Source organism: Saimiri boliviensis, chromosome 8 (assembly GCF_048565385.1).
Source record: "Saimiri boliviensis isolate mSaiBol1 chromosome 8, mSaiBol1.pri, whole genome shotgun sequence".
In the NCBI taxonomy this organism is placed as follows: Eukaryota; Metazoa; Chordata; class Mammalia; order Primates; family Cebidae; genus Saimiri; species Saimiri boliviensis.
Genome location: NC_133456.1, coordinates 45,034,658 through 45,047,244, shown reverse-complemented (window position 1 = coordinate 45,047,244; position 12,587 = coordinate 45,034,658). Strand labels below are relative to the sequence as shown.

At 35.7% G+C, this 12,587-nt stretch overlaps 1 protein-coding gene and 1 pseudogene across 9 annotated transcripts in view; one reads left to right on the top strand and one right to left on the bottom strand.

Annotated features, from left to right (window-relative positions):
• The window catches only part of CBLB (Cbl proto-oncogene B), a 428,727-nt gene that overhangs the window by 261,469 nt on the left and 154,671 nt on the right, over positions 1 to 12,587 (bottom strand). For all 9 annotated transcript variants that reach the window (XR_012518787.1, XR_012518786.1, XR_012518788.1 and 6 more), the window contains 2 exons: positions 9,186 to 9,371; positions 7,297 to 7,662 (listed from right to left, as the gene is read on the bottom strand). Coding sequence is in view for 6 of the 9 variants with exons in the window: in XM_074404431.1 (XP_074260532.1) it covers positions 7,297 to 7,662; positions 9,186 to 9,371 (552 nt within the window). In the remaining 3 variants the exon portion in view is untranslated. The remainder of the gene's footprint in view (positions 1 to 7,296; positions 7,663 to 9,185; positions 9,372 to 12,587) is intronic.
• On the top strand, positions 3,417 to 4,224 carry LOC104653085 (N-alpha-acetyltransferase 10 pseudogene; annotated as a pseudogene).

Sequence of the window (12,587 nt, the reverse complement as noted above, 5' to 3'; positions counted from 1 at the left end):
TGAACATGTCTTTAAAAAATATCAATACACTCAAACATTTATTGCTATTGAAACTGCTTTCATCTTGCACATTAGGTAAATGAGAATAAATACACTAATAACAGAGCTTGCACATTTTTATGCACTATTATTAAATTTCATGAAGACAAGTCATACAGGCAATGATGTTTCATCACTAGTAAAACCACAAAGCACACTTAATGAGGTAACTTACTCTTGGAGGGCAACACCTAAAAAAATTAAGCGACTCACTCCTAATTTTTTTTGCAACAATCCATTAATCTGCTTTCAAATGCAAATACAACCTTTTCTAACTGCTTCAGAAATACCATTTGTTGCTGATGCATAGTAACTAAAGGATTTCTCTGGCCAGTGAAATGCTGTAGTGTCTTTTCTGAACCATTCGTTTGGTGTTTGGCATCTGATGATATTTTGCTTACGTTCTGTTGCGGAGAATTTAGGCCACACTGGGCCTCTTTCAGGACAAAAATTCATTATCCCTTTTCCATTTTATAGCATATGCTTTATGGGGCTTTACACACAGTAGGGCTTAAGTGAATACTGACTACTGATTGGCGGAGATGAACTTACTAATGGAGTTATAAACTAGTGAAATGACTTTGTTTAGGTTTAGCTGAAAGAAACTCATTTTTACTGAAATACTCTCAGCAAATATATATATATATATAATTTGTTTAATGACTATTCTTCCATTAAACTGTTCATAAATATACACCAAGAGTTGACAAGATGCCTAATACAAAACATGAAATTCTGTGTAGTTCTTTCCTAATTAGTAGATTGAAATAGCCAAAGACTCAAATATGCAGGTACTTTATAATGTGGTCATGCTTCTGTTCATCTAAAGTGGCTGTTTATATTTATCGACAGTGGCTAGAGGACAAGATTCAGAGGACATAATTTAACATTATGTCATTCTGAATTTCATGTTCTCACCTGTAACCATTTCATTACACCAGAACATCATTTTAGCCGTCACTACACGAGTCAGTGCAATAAATCACAACTTGGGGAACTAAAAATAAGTACTTTTTGTTTTCTAGATATCTGAAAAATCTAGTTGCAAATGGTAATAAACTACAGTTCCTCAAATGTACAGACTGACGGTATCCACTGAAGCAGTTCACACCGAAACCTCACTGACTCCTCAACTAGAAGACATCTTTTTTGTTCCCTGCATTCTTAGTTCATGGTTCCAAATCTATCACAATTGCATTGGAAATGCTGCCAATTAAAATCTAAAATCACAATTGTCATCCTGGCATTCCTCTGCCAGAAAAGAAAACTTTAAATGCTCTTTCCTGACTACCAAATTATGGTAACTTAGTGTAGAATTCAAGACACTTCATAATTGGTTTCAACTACATTGCTATGGTCTTACCTCACCTGCCTACTCTCTCTATGCTATATGCCATCCAAAATTGACTACATACACTATACCTATCTTCCCACCTCCATGCTATTCCTTTCTCTCATACCTACAAAAACAACAGCTGCCAATTTTTTAATGTCTAGCCAGTGACCCTCTTGCATGAAGCTTTCTTTATTCCTTTTTCAGCCACGCATGTTAGAATTTTTCGTCTTGGGGATCCCACACACTTTCTGGATGCTTCTCATATGCCCTACCTCCTAATCACATGCCTGTCTCATCCTCACTAGCTTTTCCGTGCTTTATTCGTCTTTGTATACCCCAGAGTGTCTTGAACATCCTAGGTACTCATATAGCTGAATTAGGTAATGAGGTTGAAGGAATAAGAACACAATAGCGGAAGGTTAGACTTGTGAAAAAAGTATAAACTGGCTTGTATAATTTATTAGAAATCTAGGTTATCCTAGATTAGTATTTCTGTAAATGCCTCAAGATATCGTCTAATCCTAATCTTAAAAGTGTAAAATGTTTTCCTGTGATTCAGATATGGTCTAAAAACTGAAGATTAAAACATTTGGGATCCTTGAGGTACAGAGAAATAATTTTGTGAAATTCTTGGCACAATTAAGAAAAACTTATAAAAAATATTAACAAACACAAACCTTTTCCCTATCCTACACATGCAGACCCCTACACATGCTACCTCAAAAGTATCCCTGTATTTTGTCCTTCAACAACAGACTAGACATGAAACCAGTATACACAGAGGACTGATTTTCTGAAAGACAGCTCTCAAAATTTATAGATAACTTTAAGGTCATTAATATAAACACGTGCCTCTCCATCAAGCACAACAAGCCACAACTGCAAAAAGGGAAATCATTTGATGTATTTATCTTGCAAAGATATAATCTTCAAAAGATTATAATATATAAGGTCATCTTTAGAACAATGTCATTGTAAGTAAGATGACCAGTGAAAGACAGTTTTATCACATAAGAAACAGCAGTATTCTTACTGTCGCAAGAGGAACAAATAATGACAGTTGGGAACAATGTTAATATCTAGAAATAAGTAGATACATTTCAAGTTTCTAGTCATATCTTAATATATTTTGGTAGAATTACTTTTTTCAGATGATTAAAACAAACCACCACCAACAATAAATATCTAGCCAACAAGATGTTTATTAAGAAACAACTTTATTAAGGTGACTAAAATCTGAGACTTTCAGAGAATGGAAACAATGCTATAGGACAGAAATCTCTTACCAATAAAATCAGATAAACAATCTTAATAACTCTTAGCTTGTAGATCCACATTTAAAGTAAAGTATTACCTTGGCTAGCTTTTGCTTATGCTAGGTAGGAGGGGAAGAGTAAAGAGAATTAATGAATGTCACAAAAAATTCTTACACTTCATTTTAACTATGAGCTAGAATAATTTTTTCCTCAGAGCTCTCTACAATTGGCAAATGGAGTAATTAGAACTTAATTTATTCCCATTTCCCCTGCCACTCATTGTTGTAGTCACAATGCAAACAGAAAAGGCAAATGGTTCTATTGGATGGTGGGAACTGACACACGGACAGAGGACGAATGATGCAGGGGAGCGCGTCCTTGTCCATCGACAGGGTACTGACTTTTATAAATTCCCTCGTATTCCACATGTGTTGTTATTTTTCATTTAAATTTTCAGTACTTATCCACATTTTCTTCTCTCTAAAATGGAAAATTCTTATTAAACTTGAAGCTTTGCTTCTAATGAAACTACTAAACCTAAGTGGTAGTTTTTACTATTTGACCAAAAAAAAAAAAAAAAAAGTGTATTTGCTTACATTAGGGGGCCTGATGGATTATGTGAATAACAGCCTCCAAATATCTAAGTCTCCACACCCTTTATTCCTATGATAAAGTAAGACAAAACAAAATGGCACTATTAAGTATGAAGGGTGAAAATACATTGTTAACACCTACTATTTTTTATTAAAAATATTAATCTTTTAAAAAAACCAAAATAGAGCCCGGCCCCGGTCCCAGCCCCCGCCGTCCCGGCGTCGCTTCGGAGCGCGGCGGCAGCTGACTGTGCCTTCACGATCCGCTGGGACCCGCGAGCCCCGCCGCCGTTATGAACATCCGCAATGCGAGGCCGGAGGACCTGATGAACATGCAGCACTGCAACCTCCTCTGCCTGCCCGAGAACTACCAGATGAAATACTACTTCTCCCATGGCCTCTCCTGGCCCCAGGGAAGAGGACCCAGATGATGTGCCCCATGGACATATCACCTCATTGGCTGTGAAGCGTTCCCACCGGCGCCTCGGTCTGGCACAGAAACTGATGGACCAGGCCTCTCGAGCCATGATAGAGAACTTCAATGCCAAATACGTCTCCCTGCATGTCAGGAAGAGTAACCGGGCCGCCCTGCACCTCTATTCCAACACCCTCAACTTTCAGATCAGTGAAGTGGAGCCCAAATACTATGCAGATGGGGAGGATGCCTACGCCACGAAGCGGGATCTCACCCAGATGGCCGACGAGCTGAGGCGGCACCTGGAGCTGAAGGAGAAGGGCAGGCACGTGGTGCTGGGTGCCATCGAGAACAAGGTGGAGAGCAAAGGCAGTTCACCTCCGAGCTCAGGAGAGGCCTGTCGCGAGGAGAAGGGCCTGGCTGCCGAGGATAGTGGTGGGGACAGCAAGGACCTCAGCGAGGTCAGCGAGACCACAGAGAGCACAGATGTCAAAGACAGCTCAGAGGTCTCCGACTCAGCCTCCTAGAGCCTGCCCCATCCCTTCCTCAACCCACGAGCTTTCACAATAAATTCGCTCCGTGGCACTGGGAAAAAACAAACAAACAAACAAACAAACAAACAAACGAAAAAAAAACAAAATATCTCCCCTTTCTCTTCATCCGCTCTCATTTTCTTACTGTGTATGACACACATGTTTAAAATGACTATTCTTCTGCAGAGGAAAAAAATCCTATTTAAACAAGAAAATTATGCAAGATACATAAAAACCTGTCCATTTGTAACTCCTTGCATATCATGGCCATCCTCTTCCTACATGTTTTCTCTCCTGGCCTACAGCTGCCAACATCCAAACCCAAGCACATACACTCTTGTCTCTATCACTGGCTTAAGCATTAGGTTACTGGCGCCAAGTAAGTATTATATTATAAGCACTCAGTAATAAGTAATAAGTAACCAAGTTAAATAACTTACTGAGTGCTTAACGAAGTTATTAACTTGATTACTGAGTGCTTACCAAGCATTCATTAGGAACTATGCTAAGTAAAAAAAAAAAGGAGTGGAACAAAGAGATGTTTTGGTTTAAAAAACCAATAAGTATTTTGGATAAAAATACCAATGGTTACAACTTATCTCGACACTCTATGTCCAGCTGTTATTTATTTTTTTTTTTTTTTCATTCCTGTATAGAAATTTAGATAGTTGGAAGCTAACTATTCTCCTAGATACCAGGTATTATTAACATTCCATTTTATATGAAAGAATAAAATAAAGTTTCACTTTATTTATAAGAAAAATAAGTGAGGTTGGGGACAAAGATGAAGTAAGTTGCTCATATACACAAAGCCAGTCCATTCTAGAGCAGAAGGTAAAATCCAGGTCTGATTTTGGAGCCTGGTTACAAACTCTAACCCAGAATCACAGAAACTGAGAATTGCAGGATCCTAAGTAATCAAGGCAGTTGTTAGTTGAAGCCAACCTCTTAAGTCTCCCAACAATAAAATGAGAAGAAGAATTAGGCCTTTTATACTTTATGTAAGTTCTGGTATGTCCTATGATCTAATGAAGTGGAAGCATTTTTCCTTTATAAAGGTAATAAAAGAGGAGACATGGTCTGTTTTATAGTTTTGTAGCATTCATGCATGAACTATATATAAATTCTTCTTTACAGTTCACTCCAGAAGTTAAACAATTAGGTTGAAATTAGAAAGAAGTCTAATTTTGGTTGAAACACCAAATCTAAGAGTAACATGAAATTAACTTGAGGATATTAGCTCTGCAATATTGAATACATACAATACATGAGACCAGACCTTAGGGAATATTAATAAGAATTATTTGGAGAGAACTAAGTAATACTAAAGTTTAACTTTCAATAAGAGCTAAATTTTTCACTCAATGGTCTCTGTAATACTAATCTGTATCAATGATCACAGCATGAAAGTCCATATAGAAATATTTAAAGGAATGTTTTTATAACTCACAATTAATATTTCATACCTATAGTTAATAAAATAAAAATAGTATCTCATACCAACAACCTAAGAAACTGTCACCCCAATTTTTGAAACTACAACATCTCATAAAAAAAATAATCAGCCAGTTTTCTAGGGCTTAGGAGGGCAAATTATAACAGCATTAAAACTATAATATGTCATCTAAAAGAATCCTGAAACAAGATATCTTCAATGAAATGGCTGTAACAACTATTATATTTTAAGTATTTTTGAAGTTCATTCAGAAAATATAACATGCTGGTGAGATACAACTAGTTAATTAGAGCTTCTCCTAACACTCTTCCCAAGACAAATGTGATCACATATGAATAAAAAGTAACAGATTCGAAGGGGGAAAAAAACACTAAAAATGAAAAAAAATAAAATAAATAGCACATCCCTCCAGTCAGCATTCTAGACAGTGGAAAAACTCTTTTGAGGATGACCTCCCCACTGACAGAGATCATTATAAAACTGGGTTTATTAGTGCATCCTCTTACATTTACATTATATTTAGATGACTCAGAAGAAGCCTTTAGAGATCCTCATATTTATCATAGAAGAGACTGAAGGTATCAAGTGAGTCACTGGCAAAGAGTCACAGCAATCTGCCACCACTCCTTGCCTTTGTTTTGAATACTGCACTACAGAGTTGTGACTCTTCCTTTCATGGTTACCCCTTATCACTGAGGTTAAATATTGTCATACAGAGTGTTCATTATCACTGTCCCTCCACACACACAGAGGAACTGAGTGCAAGTCACATGTCTTCCTTGTATCCTGAATATGTTATTAGATGAACTCACCAACTTCAAACCATTATTTTGAAGAACTAGACTACTTTTATAAAATAACAATTCAAAGTCTACAGAGATGGAATCACTTTAATATTACAGTCTTCAGAAGAGCCAAGACCTCTGTCAGTAGACAGAATATGGCAATGATCTAATCTCAAAGCCAAAAGTATCCTGGAAGCAAATACCAGAAATTATTACAGTACATCTCTGCCAAGGAACTACCAAGAATTCTAAAGTAAATGATTTCTGCAGCTGCCTCTTCAGTTCCTTGTACACATAAACTCCTTCCTAGGCATATAAATGATACTGGTAATATCCTTCGATTGAGAAATCAGCAAGGGTGAGAATCTCTCAGTTTTGGGGGGGAAGAATTTGATTTTTAAGAGTGAACTTGGTTTGGTGTTTTTAAGTAGACAGAAGTTCATTTTACCCGGCTGTTAGTGTGTACTGTCCCAGGCAACAATAACTAATTCCAGCAACTGATTTAGAACATGTACAGTAACACAACTTGTAAAAATTGGAGGGAACTACAAGAGTTTGTTTAAAAAAAAATACAGTGCTGATTATAGCACCACTAAGTTATTAATAGAAGAAATTTTTGGCAAATGAAATATGTGAAGGTGAAATAAATCTCAGGCAAATTGTCTAGTGTCTTCATATTAAATTTAAATCATTACTTAGAACCTCCTGACTCCTTTTAAGTTCAAGTTTTAATGAGCTTCTGATTATTTATAACTTGGAGATAATTAAAGACCTGCAGGGAAGTGCGATACTAGGCAAAAAAACCACTTCCCAACCTTATGCTACCGACCACCAGAAACATTTATACGCAGATTCTCTAGCTTATGCTTTGCATATGTCTTACCTTAGCTCCTTCTAAAGGCAAATCATGGCGTCTGTGTTTTCGCATAAGCACTGGGTCAGAGCCCACTCTACTGTGCCTTCCATTTACATTTGAACTCGCTGTGATTCCGGGTTTTGGAGAGCCCTCGCCTAGGAGTCGACATCCCACAAGCTGATTAGTCCCAAACACATCTCGAGGGCACCATGCTTCAAGAGGCATTGGCGGGTCTCTGGAAGGCACACTTTCCACATGATGGATGTGTCTACTCAGTCTATTGTCTGGTGGAATTGGGGGCGGTCTTTCAGGTGGTGGCGGAGGAGGGTCCCTTAAGGGAGGAGGTGGTGCTGGGAGTGGTTTATCTTGTTTTCTCACCATGCAAGGAGAAGACTAAAGAAAAGAAGAGAAAAAAAAAAACCCTAAAGTTGTACCATGCGTTGAAATGACTTACAAACTAGTGTATTATTGCTTTTATTTTCTAAGCCAAACAAGGAGTTTTATTAGATTGTTGTGCCATCTTTTAAGAAGTTGCTTTTATCACCAGTTAATGAAATTTAAATGAGAATAAAAAACTCATAAATACATTTCATTAGGATTTAAAAGAAATAGAAATGAGTACATAAATGAAAATGTTAAGTTAGTTATTGAAATGATACAGAAACAAATAAAAGATCAAAATTATATGATTTTGACATTAAAATAATATGTCAATAATTTATTTGCACATTTCTATGATTTAGGAGAGAGGAGAAATCTATCAAAGTTGTTGTCACTGTTTTGGTTTTTTTAAAGAGCAACTTGATTTGTTAATAGTTATAGAATATTAAAAGCTTTATTTTTGTTTTCATCACTGTGATATAGCACAACTGATATGGGGCAAACGTGCTCTGCTTCTTTATCAGTTATTACCAAAACAGTGAAAGATCACCAAGCAACAGAGCAGCACTACATATGGAATTACTTCAATTTTATGAATTCTTACAATATTTTTAAAGATCAGACTGATTCTTACATAGAAATACAAAGGTATATATTACTGAATTGAATGTATATGCTTTTCATAGCTTTTGGCTTTTATTTACATGGTTCATCTGATGATTGATTTGTAGTTTTAATATTAGAACGTGGCAGAGAAAAAAGGAATCTATTGTGTTTACATAATTCTAAATGACATTCTAATTAAGTCTTCATATGATCTGAAAACCAAATTAACTGGTAATACAGGAAAATCAAACACTACTAAAAATAATGCCCTTCCAACAAATTTTAGGCAATACAGGATGTTACCAAATAAAATTAATTTTTAAAATCTTATCAAATTTTAAGAAAAAATTCACACAATAAAATGAACTGTAGGCTTAACTGTAGAGTAAGAGTTATGTCTTTAATATTAAACAGTAATATAATTACTTTGCAAATACTGCAATTCATTGCAATTAATTTCCCCAGGTGTGAAAAGTACATATAATTCCCTCTTCTGAGTCACCTTGAAACAAGGGTGATAATTTATCACACCTTAGGCCCTTTTGCAAATATACTCCCATCACATTTTTCTTGTCATGGCACTATAAAAATGAGCATAAAATATCACTTAATAACAGCATGCAAATTATTGTAATGCATATAATGACCTTTTAAATCTATCTTACAAAATATACTGACTCTGCTACTTATTTTGGCAAATCATGGAACTACAGACATATGATCTCTCTCTGCAAAAATTATGTATAACTTTTATAGTAATAAAACAGAAAATATGAATGTGGGCTCACCATAAACTAAATGAGAAACCCACCAAACTTATTCATAAACAATTAAAAGCACAAAGAAACTGAGTAATAGAATTTAAAAGAATCTGAGCAATCAATAACTGTCTTATACATTTATCTGTGTTTGTAATAAAATTGATCTACCTTTGGTGAACCAGTTGGGCTGCCACAAGGAGATCTAACTATGCCTTTCTGAATTAGATCCAGGCGAGGAGGCACTGGTGGCAGGCTTAGATGTGGGATCTGGAGTGGGTCAGGCTGTGGCTTTCTTCTCTGGGCAAGAGGAGAGGATCCTGGTGATGTGACTGGTGAGTTCTGCCTGTCAGTGCACTAGAATAGAAAAAAAGAAAGATAGCACTGTTTATTAGAGTGCAGAGCATTCTCAGTTCTTGAAGAATACATCTGGTTGGAAGAAGGTTTCTGACACTGTACATTTGTTAAAATGAATTCCCCTAGTTTACCCTGATTAATAGAAGCAAATAGTTCACATTATCCTCAAGCTAATATTATGAAAAAAACAGGTAAGTTTCTCCTATGTATTACAGAAAGAGCCTAAGAAAAAAGAACAGCACAAGTATACTATAAAGACAACCAAATGCAGATATTCTTCAAGAAACCCATCTATACTTTATGAGGAAGCCAGAATCACATAATGCAGTAACACACATTGCTCTTGGTTCTCTGTATTATAAATTTTTTTGCTCAAGTTCTAATACTTAGCTACTGCTTTGTTCCAAATAAAACATGCATGTTATACATAGTCTATTTTTCTGTAAACCAATTAAATCAGGTGGGATTTTAAAAAAATAATTGTATGTTTAAAATAAACAGGTTTAAGCCCATTGTTTTTTTCCCCTTAATCCTTAACAAGGAAAAGAAATTCTCAAGTTAAACATTTTTCTGGAAAAACAATGACCTATATCTACGAAAGTCTGTTTGTATTTCTGCTAAAAGTTTCTGTTACTACAAGTTTTCCATATTGCCTAGTAGATAAAGTAGCATCAAAAAGCCAGTAAGCACTTCAATTTGAACATAACACTTCCTATTGCATAAGGGTGTGTGTGGGTGTGTGGGTGTGTGTGTGTGTGTGTGTGTGTGTGTGTCTATGTGTTTTAATTCAGCATAACCTGACTTCTATTTGTTACAAAAACCATATAATCAAATAGCATTAATAGAATTAACAATATTCTGTTCTAAAATACTGGGCAGTTTCCTTTTCAAGTCTGAGTTATTAGCTCTTTGAAGATTTAGTCTTGATTTCTACACTATTGATCATGCTTTGATATTATTCTGTTTCTGAATGTTAGTATTTATAGTTTTAAACTTATTTCTAAGCCATTTTGTCCCTAACATTACTTACCTTTGTAAGAATAGCTGATGTCATAACTTGACAATTTAACATGAACTCAGCAGCTTTATCATTTAGTCTGTCTTTAACTGAGATAAGTTTTGTGTTCACATTCACACTTCGTTACATTGTGTAAGGCTTTTTTCTTAATTAACTAAAATTCATACTTTATTCTGATTTCCTTAGTTCATACCCAATGTCTTTTTTCTTTTCTGGGATCTCATGCAGGACATTATATTAGTTTTCATTATAACATCTCCCCACTTTCCTTTCGGCTCTTTCTCAGACTTCCATTGTTTTTTGATGACTCTGACAGTTTTGTAGAGTACTGGTTAGAGATTACACAGAATGTTCCTTTATTGGGATTTGTCTGATTTTTAAAAATAATTAGCCTGGGGCTGAAAGTTTTGAGGAGTAGAACCATGGAAGCAAAGTGTCAGTCTGACCACATCATATCAAGAATCCATGCTATCAACATGATTCCCCATTGCTGTTGTTGACCTTAATTACCTGCCTGTGGTATTGTTTATCATACTTCTTCACTGTTAAGTTTCTTTCTTTTCACTCCTCCTTCCCATAGTACACTCTTTGCAAGGAAGTCACTGCACAGCTCACATTTATAGAGTTGGAAATTTATGTGTCCCTTCGTAAAGACTTTTTAAAATAAATCTGAGGCCAGCCCTGGTGGCTGATGCCTGTAATCCCAGCACTTTGGGGGGCCAAGGCAGGAGGACTGCTTGAAGCCAGGAGTTCGAGACTAGTCTGCGCAACATAGCAAGACCTGCTCTTCACTACTTTTTTCTTTTTTTTAATTAGAAGGGTGTGGTAGTGTACTGCTCTAGTCGCACTACTCAAGAGGTTGAGGCAGGAGGATTCCTCGAGCCCAGGAGTTTGAGTTTACAGTAAGCTATGATCATACTACTGAACTCCAGCCTGGGCAACACAGCAAGATCCTGTCTCTAAAAAATAATGAAATAACTAAATCTGAGTGGCTAAACAGAAGACTATACCTCAGATACGCCTAAACATTGTGATGACATTACTAAACTGTAAAGTCTTTGTCTCTGTTGGTGCCAAATAACAAAATCATTCAACATAATTTTACACTACAATTTTAAGGACCATTTCTTTTTAGAAATTAATGATTCTTTTTCATATCTTTTAGCTTGGTTATGTTAAGTTAAAAAATTCAATTGTCACTGAAGAAGAAAATAAAGAATTTCTACAGTCAGAAACTGACTTTAGTACAGCCAGTGATTTTTAACAAAAGAATAGTTCTGCACAGAAAGTCACAGGGCCTCATATGGTGGTAAATTTGAAACTTCTGAAGTAAAACTAACCCTAAAGTCATCACAGATCAGAAAAAATTCCTGATGTAAAGCTATTTGCATCACAGAATCTTGACACTGTACATCAGAAATTGTCACAGGACATCCAACTCTCCATCATTCCTATTAGGATAAATTATATTCTCTCAGAACTAGGAAAGCCGTTACCTGATAAAAATGCTTTGTTGATATGGCTACTATCCTTTACAAAGAAGAATCAAGAAGCAAAGCTATCAATATTGTTTCTAGCCCAAACGATATATTTTTTCCATATAAAAAGAATGCATAGCTCTTTAGTTATTTGCAAAGATATTTTTCAGGGCTATCAAATACACATACTGCTAAGATTGCTAAATGAGACCTATGATCCTCCAAGCATTTTGCTTCCGGAAATACTTTCCAACTTCTCTACCTAAAACAGGGCACAGAATTGTGATATAGCCAACAGCCCATCATAGTATTAGAATTTAATTATCACTCTAAATTGGATTAATTACTAATATTGTCCAGTTACTAAATTTCTCGCATGTTTAAATAATGGGCTAAACTTGATTTGAAATGGGTTGAAGCACCTGTTAGATACTGAAAGAGTATAATGAAAATCCTCAGAACAGACATCCAAACCAACGTGTGTAGCGAAGTAATAACCTTGAACTTGTAGATACTTCCAGACAAGCAGACTCTCTGCAGTTTTGTGAATGTAATTGGAAGCATACCTTGCTTAGCAAAATTCATATTGTGTTCCGAAGGTGATTATGTACTGTCCTTTTGAAGAATTAATTCATTTTGAAGCACTACAGTATCTGTAAGTTGGCTTAGTTAGAAGGAGTTTATGGAGAGTATATGAAGGAGCAAAAAGTCTTTTGTCTT